Raw genomic sequence first — 19507 nt, forward strand, 5'->3', positions numbered from 1 at the left:
TTATAACGTCTTAACTGAATAATTAAAGCTGCATTAGCTGTCATTTACGTAAATTTTTGTTTCTGTCGAAATACACCTTAACTCTGAATTATTTTTACTAAATTGTACTTTTCCTGTATAACTTCATTTGATATCCACAAATAAAATGCATTAAATACATGAAATTGGGGTCTATATATTTATTGTCTTGCAAGACAAAAAATCGACCTAGATAAATCCGTATGCATGTGATTTCTTGTGACCTTAATCCGCACTTGTGCTGTAAGGGTCGCCTCTTTAATAACAAATCTGATTGCAAAGCGAAAGTGGTTATTCAACGGTAAGGAAGACCGACGGACTCAAGCAGTAAAAGAAAAAAGTTCGAATATAACGCAAGGATCTTTTTGAAATTTACCTACTGTAACATAAAGGGGCTCAAATATGGTCTTTATTTATTTGAAAACTATATCAAGAAGTAGATGAAATGAAATGAAAACAAGACACGTGCTTACCTGTGTATCCATTATTGTTATTTTTTTTCAAAGGTTAAAGTATTTTTAACCCAGGTGAATGTCCTGTCGGCAATCTTTGGAAGTAATGGCGAAAAATAATTAGATCAGAGCTATCGATCGTCTCTGCTATAAAAAAAAAAACACGTTGTTTTCACAATATTCTGTAGGTATTATCGACATTTATTGGTTCGATTGCATTACTACAAACTTATTCCATGGAATCAAAACTGGACAAATTTGGCAGCTATTGCGGCTTTAAATATATTTAAATCATTTAGGTGAAAGAATGATACCCCTGCCGCGCTAAAATATGCCTCAATATGAACAAAAAATATCGTTAATAACTTGAAAAAACTGTACATTATTCCTTTCAGACTTTATACGGAAGATATTGATGTATAAGTCATATCGTTTAGCATGCATGTGCTTAATTTTACTTCCTAAATATTACAAAATCTGTTAAATAAAAGCTGTTTCAGTTACACGTGGGGGATTCGGACAGGTTGCCGAAGGTTTTAACTCCCTTTTATTGGAAAATTTTGTAATATATTGTGCCAAATTTTGGCAAAATCGCAGAACGGGTGCCGCTGTCGGAGAAAGACATGCCTACTCTACCAAAGCACATGATGTCACTTCTGCCTAGCATTTTTTCTGCTTTTGTTTATCGCGTGAGTTCATATAACAAGTGTTATATATTACGAGAATGGAAGAGACAACAACCCCATCGGGATGAAAAGTGTCAGCTCAAGGGCTAGGTCCCCATGGGTCTTCAACGAACGACAAGGAAACCCTCACACCACACCATGTCTGGTCTTTGTCCCTGGATTACATTTATTTTTTTTTATTTCCGCTAGAATATTGGTTCCCCTGATTACCGTCTTTCACACTACAGGGCAGGCTGCAACTGCCAAGTGGCCCCAAAACAACACTATACACGTGCACAGGTACAGCGAAATAGTTGTCCCTATATACACTCCAGCATTATAAAGTAAACTGATAGAGAAAACGAAACAATACATACATGCAGATGCCAGAACTGCATTGTTAATAAAAGTATTTTGCGTGATCACAACCTTCCCCTTTTTAAATCTGGCCATTGTGGAAAAAATATGACTCAATTAAACACACCTAAAAAATCAGTTCAAAAAGGTCTGAGTCTTTTGTTCCAACAGAAATTGATCGTACGTAATACAAATGAACAAACAACAATAGCAGTTATAATAACATACCAGCTCCAGACAAGTTTAAATTTTCAAAAAGTTGTGTCCTCGTCGTATGTTTTCTTTTTTGTTGGTATCTTGTTATTTTGTTTTTTTTGTTTTTTGTTTTTTTTTTTTATCTTCATTTATTATCTGTAATATATACACCCCTTCTTGCTAACCGTGGGCATTGTTTCACTCAATCTGCCGGGCATACATGATTTTCCACGTTTTATACTATGCCCTTTACCATATTCATTAATGTCCACATGTTTATTAATATTACATGCATTTTTTTTAAATCCGAGTATTTCATTGAAATACAGAGTTGCTTCATCAATTAAGATACTTTGGTTAATGAAAACTCATCAAATTAAATTTCTTTGAAAAAAAACTAAAGAAAAAAACGCGCGAAAGGATCCGATAACTCGATAGAAAATTTATCCGTACTCTAAGAATAAGGTACTACGAAGAAAGCACGTGAAAAATCTATGTTGAGTTGTTGCCGTTGAACGATGCCTGCCGCTTCTACTAAAGCAGAGAATAAAATTCCTATGGATTCGGGGGAACCATTGAAGCAAATCCTTGGTGTTATCGAGAAGAAAGTTCGAAATCTCGAGAAAAGAAAGGTAAAATAGTGTAAAACATTTTTTTTTCTAACTCGATCAGCGTCAACCTAGCAACTCACTTTTCGTACCGAAATAGTTGGTTACAGGTCCTTTTGGTTAATATATCAGTATGAATAGATAGAAGACAAGTAACTTTGAACTCTTTTAAAAATATATTTTCGAATAGTGTTGATTTATGGAATTATTTTGTTCATAAAAGGTCATGACGCATAAGATGTGCTTTACTATCATGGCGGACGGACCGGAAGTGAATTAAAAATGCATGCGATTTGTACATAGCCAACTTTCATCAAAATATAATTTTTTTTAACTTTAAAGTAATAAAAAACGAACAGATACGTTACGTGCGAATTTTATGCGAAGAAACTTTGTGATTACTTGCAGCTATTCTAAAAGTGTTGTAGTGCAACAGGACATCATTACAGTACACTCGGTGACATTTTGTTCTCTATTCGAACTCTAAAGTCAGTTTTAAGTCCATGTTAGGCAGCTGGTTTTTTTTCTGGGTGAAATATGAGTGTTACACCCACCAATTTCGGACTTCATACTACCATTTTGTTTCTCAAACTCTCAAGTCCAAGTTTTAAATTTGTGGTAGTCTGTGAAACACTGTGTCAGTCAGATTTTTTTCACTGTGAAGTGTGAGTGTTACACCCACCCATCTGGGACATTGTATATTCCAGTTGTTGTGTACAGAGAATCACTGACCTGTGTGTGATCACAACAAGGGAGTCTGGGAGACTTGTTAAAATTCTTAATCCAATCACTGAAATCTATACTAGTAACACAAGTCAATAGTTGATTTGTCCAGCTTTAATCCAAGCCATCAGCACAATAAAATGTATTTGTGGTATTAACGATTGACAAATAAAATGTGAAAATCTTAAAAAAGACATTTATTGTTGATGCAAACTTCTTAATTGTCCTGTATTGAGTTGTAATTAATTGCAGTCCATTTGATGACCAGACATTTTTAACAATGTGTCCAATTAAATTTCTAAAAATAGACAACTATTAATCTGCTAGGTTAGTCAAGGGATTATTTTTGTGCAGGAATAAAAACATCAGTCGGCATCAATGAAAGTTCGAAAATCGTTAAACAAAACTTATCATTAAAATACAGATCATGGGTCCGGAAACGGTAAAAAATGCCAGTCATTGACTGACAAATTTTGTGTATGTCCAACGACCATTATCCAATATCGGACATATAAAATTGTCAACCCTTATCAATTTCAGTCAGTGTGGTTTTATTAGTGTATAAACATCCTGTTTTCCTGTCTCCTAATTGTTTATTGGAGATAAATTGACAGGTGAGCGTCAATTTTAGCCGATGTGCGACCACCTAGGACTGTGATTAACCTGTAAGTGATTAGTTGATTGTATAATTGAATTAACGGCACACGTGCAGCCCCATTGGGTAAACAAATTAATTGAAGTGATTAGTACAATTTTCATACATTTATTACTTGATTTATTAAGGAAAAGATTGAGATGTCCATCGTTCATTTTTCCGCCAATCATTTAGGGGTAACAAGAGCACATATGGTGCTGAAACTACGAATCAGTCGTAGTTTGTTATTATTAATTTGCTGATTGAATCTTTTTACTCAGAAGTCAATGGCCCATTTAAATCAACATACAGAATTATTAAAGATTTTCTTGGACAAATAATCTTTTTTTTTTCATCACTCAGGAGTTTTCGGCTGTGTGCTGATGTGATGAAAAAGTTTGAGTAATGCAATAATTTGTTTACATATTGGAACGTCCACGTGTGGTCGAAACCGAACTTGTTCACTCGTTCAGATATTTTATAAAAGACCGAGTATGTGATGAAATAACACAAATTCTAATATTTATCTTAAAATAACTACATGTACAGGAAGTTTTTCGGTCTGAGCTAGGCTGACACAAACGTCTGCTGAAGTTTGATAAAATGACCAGCATGGACTGTCAAAATTTCTGGACCCTTGATATAGATATATGTAGGTTGTATTTGAAACACACTTTAAATAAGAAATGTACAAGAGTTAACTTGACGCATTTTTAGTTGCCAAAAACAACTGGCTGAGGTCACTATCTCATCCTCGTTTGACAACGTATTGTAACTTATAATTATTACTATGTTCACACTCATTTGATGTAGCTATAAACAAAAAATAACACCTCAACAAATGATTAACTTGTACAAAATAAAAAAAAGTTAGACATGAGTGAATCTTAACTGGAGTACTCCAAATTACCTGAGAAACAGAAACAGAATACATCGTATCTTACTATGAATTCCCTGTCATGCCTCATTGAATTTTAGGACTATTTCAATATACTCTGTAAAACGGTTGGTGTTTACTAGGTAGAATCTGGGTGTTAAACACTCAATATGTCGATGTAACACTGAGTTTCACTCTGGTCAGACTTAAATGTCATAGAATCATTCCACTGTGTGTAGTGTAAAAACATTTAAAATACGCCAGGGATGTATGTCCATGTTTAAAGTATAAGAGTATAAAGGAATTTCTATTTTTGATGATTCTTAAAAGCTAGGGAGTTTCTTTTTCCAATTAAATCTCGAGTATACATTTGGATTGCCTGGAAAATGTGGGGGAAAAAATGTGCTTTATTCATATGCAATGTACATTAAAGTTTTATTTCATGTATTTACACAGTTCTAAAAGTAACAGATGATACTGAAATATTTTATGTCATTTGCAAATACAGCTTTTAAAAAATGTACCGTTGAAATGGTCCTCATTTTCTCATGCGAAAGTGACTAAAGCTTTCAAAATCCTGGAAAAAATCCCTGTCTGTTGTTACCTTGTTTGAAAGCTTACTGGATAATTGGCACTTACAGGTCTATGGTTGCAGGTAAACCAGTCGGACAACAGTAGGCATGTTAGTACGATTTCAGCATAACAATTGGCTTTCAATAATTCAAACTTTACTTGAACTTGTTCATATTTTATTATTTAGGGAAAGCTTGACGTTTATAAAGAAAAGCAGAGCAAGGGTTCTGTTTTGGAGAAGGATCAACAGGTAATTTTATCCATTTGTTAGCAGTTACGCTTACATAAGTGTACATGTTGAATGCTTTACATTTTATTTTGAATTGTATAAAGACCCATGCTTTTTTCAAAGAACAATACTCTGTATTAAAAAAATATAAGTGAGTATAATATATGCCCACATTGTGTCAAAGATATTGACTAGATGAATGTCAATACGTTGTATTAGCAATGAGATTTTTATTGAATAAACATAACAAGACTTAATCTCACCAAATCCAAGTATGCAACAACAATAATCCTTATCATTTGTTTCAGGTTGCTGTTGAAAAGTATGATGAAGTTGAACAGAATCTTTTGTTCGCTGTTGAACTTCAGAAGCAGTTCACTGCTATCTGTAATGAGGTAAAGTTTTATCAGGAAATCATTGAACTGCATATACACAAAGTGAATATCATACATTGGAATCATTGGAATCTATCCAATCGAATTAATCGGTTATGTGAAATGTCCAAAATTCATTTGTATTATCAATGTACGAACCTTCTACCGTATATACTCGCGTATAAATAAGATTTTTGGGAGTAAATTTATGAGGGGTTCCGACTTATAAACGGATCAACTTATATGCAAGTATATACGGTAAATATTCAGAATTCTTGAAGGATCAGGTTTTATGAAGACAGGTTTTTTGTTTTTTCATGTTTGTAAAACTTAACTTTGAGAGGCTTTATATGAACACTTTTCAACAAGGCACACAAGCATTAAAATAACTTTTAAAAGAGGTAATGTTTGAACTTAATTTATGGAAGTTTGTAACATGATAGACATGTTATTTGTCTTCTTAAATTTATGACAATGCCTCGATTTTATGTAGCATTTCTATTTTAGGCAGAGAAGTTCAACAAAAAGCAAGCAAAGAAGGAGAGGGTAGAGAGACAGGCTGCTGAGTTAAAGAGGGTGAAGGAGATGTTAAGGGTTCAGAACCTGCTTGACAGTCTAGGGTCAGATCAAGTTAGAGGTGACTTCCAGAAAGGCAGACATGGAGCTGTGGTATATATTTGGTGTACATAATGTGTTTTATCTGTGAGGCCACATTTAAAATAATGTTCATTTCCCCTAACCTGACCCCATCTGCTGGCTCTGAGTAGGTAGGAAGGAAAATATTTTTCCCTAAGTTCATCTGATTCTGTAAAAACCATGATCAAAAAGTTCAGAATGTTGGTTTAAAAATTCCAAACAATCTTTTCATAGAATGGCAATAAAATTGTTTGGATAGGGCTAATTTTTATGGGTAGGTAGGGTAAGGGGAAAGAAACTTAAATTATGCCCCCTGCAAATGAAGTTTGGGGGTATAAAGGTTTCACCTTGTCTGTCCGAACTATTTTCTAAAGCAGCTTGCTGCATTGTTGTGAAACTTTGTGGAGATGTGCATACTGTCAGGAATTTATTTTGGGGCAAAATTGTGGAAGTGACAGCTGATTGACCTGATCTACAAAACTGTTCTCATACATTATAGGCAACTCCTCAATGACTTGCAGGATTGTTATGAAACTCAGTGGAGGTGCACATATTGTCAGGAATGTATGTTTAATGTAAATTTGCAGTCTTGGAGAAAAATTGCAGACTGATTTTGAAATATTAAACAAATCCTATTATGTATTGGCAAAAAAAAAAATACCGAAGTGTCAGCAGTGGGGTGATTCATATACATCAAAATAAAAAACGCAAGCCTAAATATGAACACATGAAACAATAAAAAAAAATCTGCATACACAAAATAGCAAACCCAATAAAAAAAGGTTACACATAAAAACAGAGATAAGTTCAGTAGAATTAGCAGTAACAATCCTCAAATGCTATATTCAGGTATGGATGGTCATGATCAGAAAGTCCTAACCATCAAAAACTTGTTTGGTCTGACAGTTCGCCACATCTTTTTGTAACAAATGACTATCAGATAATGTTATGAAGAAAATTAACAAGGTGTGGTAATAAAAAATTACTGCTTTATGATATGATATGTTAACGAGTTCAAAGAAGTCTCATGTAGGTGAAATTGCTTATTGTTTATTTTTACTTAAAAATATTTCTTTATTTACAGCATTGTCAGTTGTAGTTAGTTTGTAGTTAGTTTAAGTAAAAGATTTTAATAGGATTTAAATGTTTCAGGTTTTGTCAGAGGACAATCTAAATCAACTTGATGAATTATACAAGTTGATTAACCCTTCAAGGGAGCCTGAGGTTGACTTTCAAGTTCAGTTGAATGCAGCAGGGGAACATGTCATTAACTTGATTGACTCCAAGGATAAAGAGGTTGTAGGAACAACATACAGGGCCCTGAAGGAGCTGATTGATGACATTAGTGGGTGTGGCTACTTTGAGAATGCTATGAAAGAAGAAGTATCAGAAGAAGCCATTCCAACTGAACAGGAGTTTGTTGTTGTCAACTCCCAGGAAGTCCCAGAACCTGACTCAGCTGAAGTCCAGTCAGCCCTCCCACCAGAAACAACAGAACAAGCAGAAATAGCCACAGAAAATGGGCCACAGACCATCAACGAGATCCAGGACCCTGATTCTTTTTTTTCTGAGGCACCAACGGCAACTCCAACACAACCAGACGTAGCTTCCTTCCAGCGGCAGCGACCATTCCAAGAAATTGTCTCATCTGTTCAAGGCAACTTCAACTTCTTACAGGAATCCACAATTGATATGGAATGTAAGGTCAAGACTAATAATATGAACTGCTATGGTATTTTGAAATTTTGTTCCTGTAGCATGTTCTTCATAAGAAGTTAGTTTTCTATTTTATTTAGAATCTGTAGATTTGTCAGAAATTTTATGGAATAGGGACACTTTTACAAGTCGTATTTTAAGTAACTTATGCTAAACTGCTTCGAGTCTGTAGTTTTTATAAGATATTCTACTAGAAAAGTTCAGGTTTCTATGTGGTCAGTTTGTAATGGGTTTCTTTATTTTTTATTACGTTATGAATGATAAACAATGGAAAAACACAAATCAATTTTAAAGGTCAGTAGGTTTATGTCACTTTTATATCTAAAATATGCATGGAGTGTATCCTGAAATTCTGTTTTTGTTGTACTTGATTTATAAGGTATGTTTTTGAAAATTATGTGGCTTTCCCAAGTCATGTTACTTTACATTTGTCATAGATTGGTTACTAATTAATAGGTGTAAGTCTACAGCTTCATAACATGGACAGTAAGTATGATTGTGTGCTGTGTATCCACCATAGTCATAAGGATTGTGGCTAACCAAATTTCTTAATTTTTCTTAGCACCTAGATACTTAAAGAATTATAATAGTAGTCTCATAATGTGTGCCTAGAGAGGTTTAGTAAAAGGGAAAACAGAAATGTACCTGTAGTAAAAAAAATACTGATGTAGTGTTATAATAAGTGAGAACAAATGTAGTTCAAGTGTGCAAAATTAAGTTTCAGTATGTAAATTAGAAATATCAGATATTTTTTGTTTTTTAGCTCAATTGACCAAAGGCCATATGAGCTATTGCCATCACTTGGCATCTGTCATCGTCGTTAACAATTGTACAAAACTCTTCTCCTCTGAAACTACTTGACTGATTAGAACCAAGCTTGGTATAAATGTTCCTTGGGGTATCCTGCATAGAACTGATGTGGGGATTTTTGAATCGTCTAAAAACATGGCCGTCGTTACTAAAAATAGAACATAGGGGTCAGACAGTAGTTTTTCACATGTCTCCAAAACCGTTAGGTTTAGCAAAATTCTGACAGGGTAAAAGTGTTCAGCATGATGAGATCTATCTCAGATCAAGTTTTGGTTTTAATCCGTTAAGCCATGTTGGAGTTATTGCCCTTTTTCAAATGTTTTTACTATTTTTAATGTTATTTCTTTCAAAAATCTTCTCCTCTGACACTACTTGACCAATTGAAACCAAACTTGGTATGAATGTTCCTTGTGATATCCTGCATAGAACTGATGTGGGGATTTGTGATCCCTCAAAAAACATGGCCCCCATTACTAAAAATAGAACATAGGGGTCAGACAGTAGTTTTTCGCATGTATCTCAAAACTGTTAGGTTTAGCCAAATTCTTACAGTTGCTGAAATGATCCTCATTATAAGGTCTTCAAAGGTCTTCAGGGATCAAAGTTGTCAGGCATATCCTTGTAAGAGTTGTTGCCCTCTTTTTTTTTTTCTTTTTTTTTTTCAGTTTTCAGTCAATATCTTGAAACTTATAATAGATAGAAAGAAACTTTCAGTTGCTGAAATGATCTTTATGATAAGTCCTACCAAAGTCTTCTTGAGTCAAAATTGTTGTTAAACATCTTGTTAAATTTTTTACCCTTGAAAGACAAACTTTAACCTTAAGCTTTTGGTTAATGGTCAGCTTTTACATGTTGATTGTTAAGCTAATTGGTCTGGTTTAAACAGATTTTTAATATTTATAAAAAATCTGTCAAAAGATCTTAATTGTAGATCACTAGTTTTAATAATATAATAAGTACTGTATTTTTCGGAATATAGGTCAATCCTTTTTTCAGCAAAGTTTCAGCCTTGACTTATTGTCCACTTCGACTTATATTAGGATTTTTCAAGAAAAAATGTTCATCTACTATGCATTTCATTAGATTTGTTTATTTCATTTTTGATTGCCTTCATTCAAAATTTTGGGTAAACAATATCAGTCAAACTGGCGATTGAATTCAAAGATTATAGATGAGTGCAGCTATCCTTTATCAATTAATAAAACAATGTTAATAAACACTTTAGGACCGTTAAAATATGTAAACAAAGTCTAGAAAATACGTTTACAAAATTCTTTTTTACTGGATTATCGAGTGTTCAGGAGTTATTGGTCCTTTAATATGCAAATTTATACCCATTTATGGTATGTCATAACACATTTGCAAGTGGCTCAAATTATAATCAATTAAAGTGTTATCTAAATGGCAAATTGCAACCAAATTTAAAGGTAAACAATTTTTTTTATTGTATTGTGAAATACCAGGTAATTTTTAATTAATTACTGCTTGTACTTATGACCTATTCAAACTAATTTCCCCCTAATTTCACTCCTGGATACCCAGGGTTGACATGTTTACAATTTTGTCACCTGATGATCTAAGGCTTCAGAGCAATTGACATGCAATTAAATAAAAATGATTGAACTTGTGGACTAAGTACACTTTAACAAAAATACAAATATTAATAAAATTAAGAAATATTATACAAGGTAACATCACTGGAATACTATGCTGTGAAAAAAAACCAAAAAAACAAAGGGTCAACTCAGATCTCCGCTGAAAACCATGATAAAATGCACGGTTGACCCTCAACTTATCTGGCAAATTTGTGTATGGTTTTTTCATTGATTTTGGTCAAAATTAGGCAATTAGACTTATACTCAACATTGACTGATAGTCCGAAAAATATGATACATAGTTACTTTCTGGACGAATACTGTATCTTCATAGACATTGTATTTATAATAACAACAGTTTTGTATCCACTATATTTTTGTCTCGCCTGCCACAAAGGTCATGGAAGCAAGATAAAAGGATTGTTTCTGGCATCAGAATCCACTAAGAATTTTTATGTTAGGTTTTCTTATTAGGAAAGTTTTAATGTGAACTATGTATTCTAGGTTAATCATACTTGGTATGCAGTTGCATAAGCATCCCAACATCAGTATTCCCCATCTGTTTTTGTGCATATGCCCCTTCAGCTATTGTCTCTTGACTGAAATTCCTAATGAATAAGATAATTATATTAAGTTTTCTGGTAACATCAGTTTTATATGAACGATTTGCACTAGGTCAATCATATTTGGAATGCAGTCATCATCACTTCACAACTCTGTATCATGCATATGCTTAAGCAGTCACGGCTGATTGACTTTGATATTTCCTGTAAGAACTTTAATGTTAATTTTTCTGATTAGGTCAGTTAATCATGAATTACTTGTGCTATGTCATTTTTATTTTGTATGCAGTTGCATTAGCATCACCACATCACAGTTCCATATTGTTTTGATGCATGTGCCCTTACAGTAGTGGTCTCTTTTTAAGGTTTTAATAATAAGTTGTGTGATTTAGTCAGTTTTGCTAGGTCAGTGATATGTAATGTATATATAAACAACAATACATTACAGTTTTATATAGATCTGTCTCATGCCCCAGCGGTCACTCTCAAATATTGAATAACCGCAACAATCGAGACATATCTGTGTGATAACAGTTTAATTTATTATTTCATTTTTTTTTCTCAAGGATGTAAATAGTTTTTATTTGAGTAAACATGTAATTTCAAGATAATTTCTTGTTCTTGTACCTTGAGTTAAAAGGTATATTTTGGGACAGTTTTATTTGAATTTGATGTTAAAAAAAAATTGCATTTTCTTGGTTGATTTAAAAGATAGGGGAAGGAGAAATTTCATGCATTTGTTGGTCCCTGAAATTAAAAAGTGATAACACAATTTGATATCAGACATAATATCCTTCCACTTTAAAACAGAAATCTGTATTTTCGAATTCAGATTTTTCTTTTAAGCCCATGTTAACTTCTGATTTCTTTCATTTCTACCTTTTTTATTGGCTTCAGAAAATCACAGTTGTATTTTGACAAAAGCTTTTTATTGGTTAACCATAAAGCAGGGTTGTCATCTGGCAACAATCATCACAATGGGGCAAAAAAATTTCTGATTTTAATTATAAAATTGTTTCATTGATCTCATGTGAGGACAGTAGAGATATTGGACAAGGACTTATTATTTAACAAAACGTATTTAAACTCCCTTTGCTACATCTGATGTGTATAATTACAGCACCACACATGGATCCAGCCGTTGTAGCAGCACACCCAATGCCTGGCCGACCACAATCTCATCAGACTGATGGTTCCATGTCCCAAACCTTCACCAACTCAGGTTTTGGTGATGTCCACCAGCAACAACAACCACCATCATTGGCAACTGACACTCAACAGTCATATTCACAACCAACAGCTCTTGCAGGGCAGGATTTCTCTTCACAATCATATGGACAAAATAGTGACTCTTTATTTAGTGAGGAAACAATATCACAAAAAGTTTTGGGACAAAGTGTGCCTGACTCGACCATTTCCCAATTTGAAATGCCCTCACAACAACGTTTATCTATGCCACCATCACATGAATCCACTCAACAGGTAAATAGCTTTTAATTGAAATCATGGCATGTTTGGTCTATATTTTAGTCTGCCAGATATTTCAAATGGTATGTGTAGAATCCTATAGAAGTAAGTAGTCTGAAGATTTATGGGGGCCTAATCTAGACATTTATGACAAGGAGAAGTTATAGTAAATTCTATTTGAAAAATAACATTGACATTTTTGCCTTTCTAAGAAAAATGGGAAAAATTATCACAAACAAGGGGAAGTTTTTGCTCATTTCTATTTGTAGATTAACCCCTGTTGTAGAAATGATTTAAGAAAGAATTAATGACTTAGTTTAAGCTTTTGATGGATCCATGTTTTATAGAATGCCCAGTCGTCAGAATCACAAGACAAGAAATTTCAGATGAATCCTAATGCAGGAGTATTCCAGTCCCAGATCTATACATCCTCACAACAGTCTCAACCATCTGGAGCAGAGGAGTCACAGCAAAATGAACAAACCGATTTCCAGAGTAAGTTGCACTGAACAAAAATGTGTAGAAAAAGTTGACTACTATATAAGAAAAAATAGAATATTTAGTTCTTCATCATAGAGTTATTTTGACATCATTTCGATGTAACCTCTGCCCGAAACCTCTTCTTACAACGATGAAATTATGACGAGATATTTTCCACCTTAAGTTATGAAATGTTTATTACTTGATAACACTGCTCTTTCTATGATTTTGATGGAGGTTATACCACCATTGTTGGTGTTTTGTCCAATAGTATGCCTACTAGAGTAAAGTAAACTTACTCACTAGGTTTATTGTGGATGGCTTTTAAATTTTCAACAGGAAGACACTATTGGTCACACTTTTAACAACGGAGGTAATTCATATATCAGGAATTATTGTAACTGATATCAAGGTACTTGTTGATGATTTAGTTTTTTGTTTTAAATTTTGATAAGAATGATAATTACAAAAAACTATGTTGGTATGGTATACAGTTTACATCTAGAAATTAGATATCAGTGTCTTTGTGTCTTAACTGATTATTGGCCTCAGGGAAACGCCAAGAGGGGACATGGAAATGCCAGGTATCCCTCTGTGTGTCCATCCTTCTATCCATTCAAGTTTTCTGCATTTTTTTGTAAAGCACCTACCAAATAAGTTCCTTTTTGGTATGTAGCCTTATTATGAAGAGATACAGACTAAGTTCAACTTTGTTGATGGTTGAATGATTTTTACAGAGGTGATGGCCCTTGGACGTAGAAAGTTTCAGTGAATTTGAAGTTTTTAAAGATTTTTTTTGTTTTTTTGTTTGTTTTTTTTTGTAATGCTTTTACCCATTTATGTAATAAATAACTTTTTTGTATATCAGATATGGTGATTATATAACATTTCTATGTTTGAAAACACTGAATTTCATGCCAGTGTCCGTGTAAACTTCACCTATCCACGGTTGTAACAAAACTGCCCTCTAAGTAGGGGTTAAAATTACGACTTTCAATATCTGACTTATTGCCTTTGAAATTTCATTTACCTAAGTCCTGGACCTTCATTACACTTTATTGAGGACTTTTTGTTTTCTTCAAGTGGACCATTGTTTTTAAACTTAGGGACCTTCCACTCTTGAAAGTAAATTTGGTTCCTATTTAAGGGCTTTATTTTTTATGCAGACAGTAGAACAGGTGGATATTGACTGCATTCAGTGAGTCAAGTTAATCGGAGGAGTTAATGTAAAATTTCATTTCCAGGTGGAAATTACCAATCTGGCAACAGTTACCGAGGTAATCCATGGAAACGAGGTGGGCGAGGAGGAGGTGATAGAGGTGGAATGTCCAATGGCTATGGTGGTAACAGGAACAACCGAGGTGGAAATTATGGCGGAAATAGAGGTGAATACTTAAAATTGAAATAAACTGGTTTTTGATTCCTCAGAATCAAAATACCTCATGTCACCAGCTTATTTCAGAAACTTCCCTACTGTTTCTGAACAAATACTCGGGATAGTCTATTTATATTTGCTGTTATATCAATTAAAATCTTTTTTAAAATCAGTAATTATGATTCAGCTAATTATTCTGCATAATAGTTTTCTATCATTACTACAAATAAAATTTAGATCAAGATAGACTTTAAATCAAAGGAAGTTTTGAGGGACTTCTTTTTAACCTTCAAAGATGTTTTTTTAAAAAAAAAATTAGCTTTAAGGAAATTTATAGTTTTTGAAAAATGTGTCAAGAAGCTTTAAATGTGTTAAGCATGTTCTATTTAACATATTTATCAGACATATCTTAATCCTTTCATCAATATTTTATAATTGAGACACAGGAAGTGAAGAGTAGTAATTTTAACCAAGTAAAATCTGCAGGGAAATTCAATTTGATAAAAAGTATCTATTGTTTTAAAATTTTATGTACATCTAGGAAATTATTTTCTTAAACAGAGTATTTGAATATAATTGCAAATTAATTTTTGGACCGGTTTAAAAAAATTGTGATAAAGGTTAAATCAGTATTAAAGATTAATATTCAGTTTAAACATTTAAGAAAAAAAAAACAGTTCTATATTGTATCGGAAATGCGAATTTCTTATTACATTTCTATTTTTACATCCTGTTAATTTTGAGATTGATTTGTACCATTTTCATAAGAATCAAAAAGATCCAGTGCTAACAGCACTTTGATTAGAGTAAGAGTTTCTAATATTTTGTTTTCTAAACATGTCACTTTATTCATAAAAAAGAGGAGATTTTCCAATTTTGGCACAACTAAAGAAGGCTTCAAGCAGCTTTATTTATGTCTATTGATATGGCTCCAGTTATAAGTTTCATTATGGTCAGAATCATGTGCTCTGTAAACATTGAATCACAATCCATATCTAAAACTGTATATAGTTATTTTGCCCTAAATGATTAGGGTCTGACCTCCTTGGTGGTATGAAGAGGTATCCTCCTGAGGATTTTACTTAATCAAGATTGAGATTTAATTGTTATTTTGTAAGATGAATCTTGTTCTTAATTTTAGATTACGAAGAGACTATATGATGTCAGCCATTTTCATAGGGAAAAGCAATCTATAAAACACTTTCTCTGGAACGTGATATATAGGGATTAGACAGATAGATTGTAGTTTTACTTCCTATGGTAGATATTTCATGCGCTTCAGCAAAGAAAGTTTGATCAATTAGATGGAAACTACAAAACTAATATATAGTCCTTTCCCTCAAAATTCTCAATGGCTAGCCCATATAATAGAGGACTGTATAGGATTCAAGTAGCCTGAAACAAGAAATGTATGCATCATTTTACTAGCCTGAATAAATTTTTACTAGCCCCAGGCTTCGGGCTATATATCTATATGATTTATTCCATTTCGTCCATGGGTGGACATAGGGCGACTACAGTTTCTCTCCATTCGCTTCGGTTTTGGGCGATGGTGTTACAATTCTTCCACGTTAGTCCTACTCTCTTCAGTTCAGAGTTCAAATATCTATATAGTTTAATATTTTGTCCCATCGTTATCAATTTTACACTATCAATCATTGTTTCAGGAGGTTACCAAGGTTACCCACCTAGAGACAATTATCGTCCTGATGGTTACCAAGGTTACAATGGCAACTACTCTGGCAACAGCAGAGGATATAAGCGTGATGGTCCACCAAGAGGTGGTGCTGGTGGTCAACGAGGTGTGTGTCATTTTTGTACTGCATTGATACATATGCACTCTCCACCAAGTCTTGTCTACAGCTACAATCCTATGTTAGCCTATATGGCATATCAGAAGTATTTTACTTGTAGCAGGAAGAGAAAGCATTTCCAGTATACATTGACTGATTGAAACAAATTTTTTAGTGAAATCTATGGGATGACTTTGAAAACATAATTTTCAAGATATAAAGTACTATAAAGGCTTTATAAGCTGTCAGAACGCAAAATGTTTCAGTGTTTTTTTGTTTTTTTTATTTTATATATCAGTGTTTTTATTTAAGCATACTTTCCTTTGGCAACATTAGTTTTAAAAAATATTGGCTGTAGTTTTAGGAAAAAAAATTTCAAATTTCTTCAAAGAAAGTTTCACTATCATAAAGCTTTTGAATTAGTCTGGGATTTTAGTTAATTTTTAGTTAAAATAGGAAAGGAATAGTGAATTGAAATGCATTGTGCCTTCCTGTGATTTTGTTGTTTTCTGTTTTTATTCTATGAGAGTTGATGGCATAATTGCAGGAGCAATAAGGTAGAGCAGTAATTTTTTATTGTGGTAAAGTCCTTGTTATATGTTAAAAAGATTTTTTATTATTTATCATTGTATTTGAAATGCAAAACATCCCAATACAACCGTAAATGTTATTCATGATCATTCCATTGTAAACATCTTTTAATTTAAATTCATCTTGGTTTTTGAAATGTTTTATACATGCATGAAATCCCTATTGTTAGTTGACTGCTTGGGATTTTGCACTGCTGTCAAATTATTTGCCTTAAACCTATTGTTTTGATAATAGTCAGTGGTCATTTTAGGTCACTTTTTTAAAATTTTAAAACTACACAAGAGATGTTGTAGATTCTTAAAAAAAAATGTTTTAAAAAGTACTGTAAATTGGAAACTTCCACACAGTCTTTTATATTTCAGTCTACTTTTAACATTGTCCATGATTTATGATGATTGGTAAAATGATAATACATGTACTATTTTCTTTGATGAAGCTCTTTGTGCATGTCCCAGGTGTAACAGAAAGCTACTTTGGTTACAATTCATATTTTTAGGAAAAAAACATTTTTGAAATCATTTCTAAATGACCTAAATAACCACAGCTCTAACCTAATCTATTTATAGGGAGAGGTGGTCCAAGAGGACGTGGTGGCAGAGGAGAACATCGTGGAGGCTCAGGTGGCTTTGGAAAGCCACATGCTCAACAAGTATCTTAATTGTGCACAGACAGACAGACATTGTGGATTGGTTGATATTAAGTTGTGGATGATTATGAGCATGAATACAGTATTAATGACTGAAAGTTTATTCACTTTTATTATGCTTCAACTCTACTGCATGATTATTTTAGGTTGTTTTTGTTTTTGGATTTTTTTTTTTTGGGTCAGCCATTTAAATCATAATTCAAGCCACTAAAGAATCGTGTATCACTAAATTTAGAAGTATAAAGTACTTATTCTTCAATAACTAAATGATTTTTTTTTTTTTTTTTTTTTTTTTTTTTTTTTTTTAGAAAGGTCAGATTTATAAATGCTTCTGGTACCCCAGATATGAATTGCAAGGTTGATTTTTGAATCTTCTGCAAAGGACATAAATTGTCCACAATTTAATAAGCAAGGTTTTGTCTGAGAGTTTCAGATGTGGCGAGGCAATATTCAACGGCAAACAACATCTTGATTTAAGACTGTCAAGTCAAGACAAGTCTAATAATCACTCAACATTCTACACTAAAAACATGTATAAATGTGTTGTAGAAAATGTATATAAGTTGTTTTGTATTCAGTACAAAACAATTTACATCTAATTTTAAGCCCAATAGCTAATAATGGGTATGAGATTTTTTTCTACTTGTATTTTTTTCATCATTCAGTGCTAAGGTTTATGTACACAACTCATACTTAAACAATATATGAAAAAATGTCAATCAAAAAAAATATTGATGGCATCCAGCATTCTTTTTTTTGTCAGAAAATGGATGAAAATTTGAAGAAAAAAAAAAAGAGAAAAAAAATTGATGGAACTTTAAATGTTTGATGTTTTACTGAGATTGTGATATAGAAATATATCGTTGGAATTAGTTTTTGTGTAAAATACTGATATTGTGGAAGAAAATTAAATAGTTTCATTGTATTAATGTGTCTTTGTTGATAGCCTTACTACAGTGACAATGTACTATTTTAGAATTGCTCCTATGGTCCTTGGTCAGTGAATATTGTTTAATTCAAGGTAATAATATTTTTATCTCATGGTTATGGGGAAGTATTGAATAAGGTATAATGTGGTTTAATTTCATTGATATATTTATAACCCTTTGAAATCTTCACATTTTATTCAATCACTGGTTAATTTATAGGTCTGTGTTTTTGGTAATTTCCCACAGTTCTAGTGATGATGGTGAAAAAGTCATTTCCATCCTATCTGAATAAAAGCCCAGTCTCCCTTTGGTCTTCTTATATCTGCCCTTCTTTTATTATGAAAATAGAAGGAAAGCTCATGATTAGGCCATCGGGCATTAAACCCCAACAATCAATCAATCATGACTAGGGTTTTTCTCCCTCTTTTGACATTTGTTCCATTCATCTTAAGTTCTTCTCTTTAATATTATACGGAATGACATAACATGATGAATCCATGTAGATAAATAAAGGGATGCTTTATACCTTATTGGGTGACCAGGGCCATGCTCAAAGTTTCATGTTTGGAATGCAAGTTGTTTCCAGATTCATGTATGCTTTTCATTTGTTTTCTGTTATGTCTCAATGTTTTTTTGTGTCTTATTTTGGCTTTTTCAGTTAACTTGGTTTCACTTATACATGTTCATATACAAATTGCAACTGCATACAAGAAGTCATATGGGGAAATATTTTGAAATGCTAAATATGGTTGTAAATATGCCAAAAAAATCTACTGCAGTAAACATGGTGTAGCTGAAATACATGTACACCTGTAGCAGGTAATGTGACCTTAAGTACAACTAGAAATCACATGAATTCTTATTGGTGATTTGAAGAAAAAAAATTGGATAATGTGGCACATATGAATTTGCACGGCTAAAACAGGTTGAAGTTCATCATTACAACAGTAAATAAAATGCTTGGCTTTGGGCAGCATAACCTGGTATAGGTGGTTGGAGGTAGTAATAATTTGGATTGTGATAAAATGTTTGACACAGTATATCAAGATCTTTCCTATTGAACCTTAACCATGAAGTTATTAAAAAATATTGCAATGGAGTAATTTCACCGGAAGATGCTATTTTGAACCTGTAAAAATTTTAGTTCATTCACTTTTACTTGAGTTGTTTGCATGTTTCTTATCCCTATTCCTCAAACCTC

General features: G+C 32.9%; 1 protein-coding gene across 2 annotated transcripts; it reads left to right on the forward strand.

The window, feature by feature from the left end:
• The first annotated feature begins 2131 nt into the window (after positions 1–2131).
• On the forward strand, positions 2132–18302 carry LOC148610704 (caprin-1-like). Of its 2 annotated transcripts, XM_088595980.1 has the most exons (11): positions 2132–2319; positions 5290–5352; positions 5640–5726; positions 6213–6374; positions 7494–8040; positions 8514–8543; positions 12146–12507; positions 12840–12987; positions 14217–14357; positions 16015–16149; positions 17298–17681. In XM_088595980.1, exons 1-11 carry the CDS (start codon positions 2206–2208, stop codon positions 17387–17389), a joined length of 1881 nt encoding a protein of 626 aa, XP_088452106.1. In that variant the 5' UTR covers positions 2132–2205; the 3' UTR covers positions 17390–17681. The 2 variants fall into 2 exon arrangements, with proteins under 2 accessions (XP_088452106.1, XP_088452107.1); XM_088595981.1 differs by lacking the exon at positions 8514–8543 and having other exon boundaries at positions 17298–18302.
• Positions 18303–19507: the final 1205 nt, after the last annotated feature.

Source organism: Perna viridis, chromosome 8 (genome assembly GCF_037379345.1).
Source record: "Perna viridis isolate PV_CMFRI_1.1 ecotype Kerala chromosome 8, ASM3737934v1, whole genome shotgun sequence".
NCBI classification, from domain to species: Eukaryota; Metazoa; Mollusca; class Bivalvia; order Mytilida; family Mytilidae; genus Perna; species Perna viridis.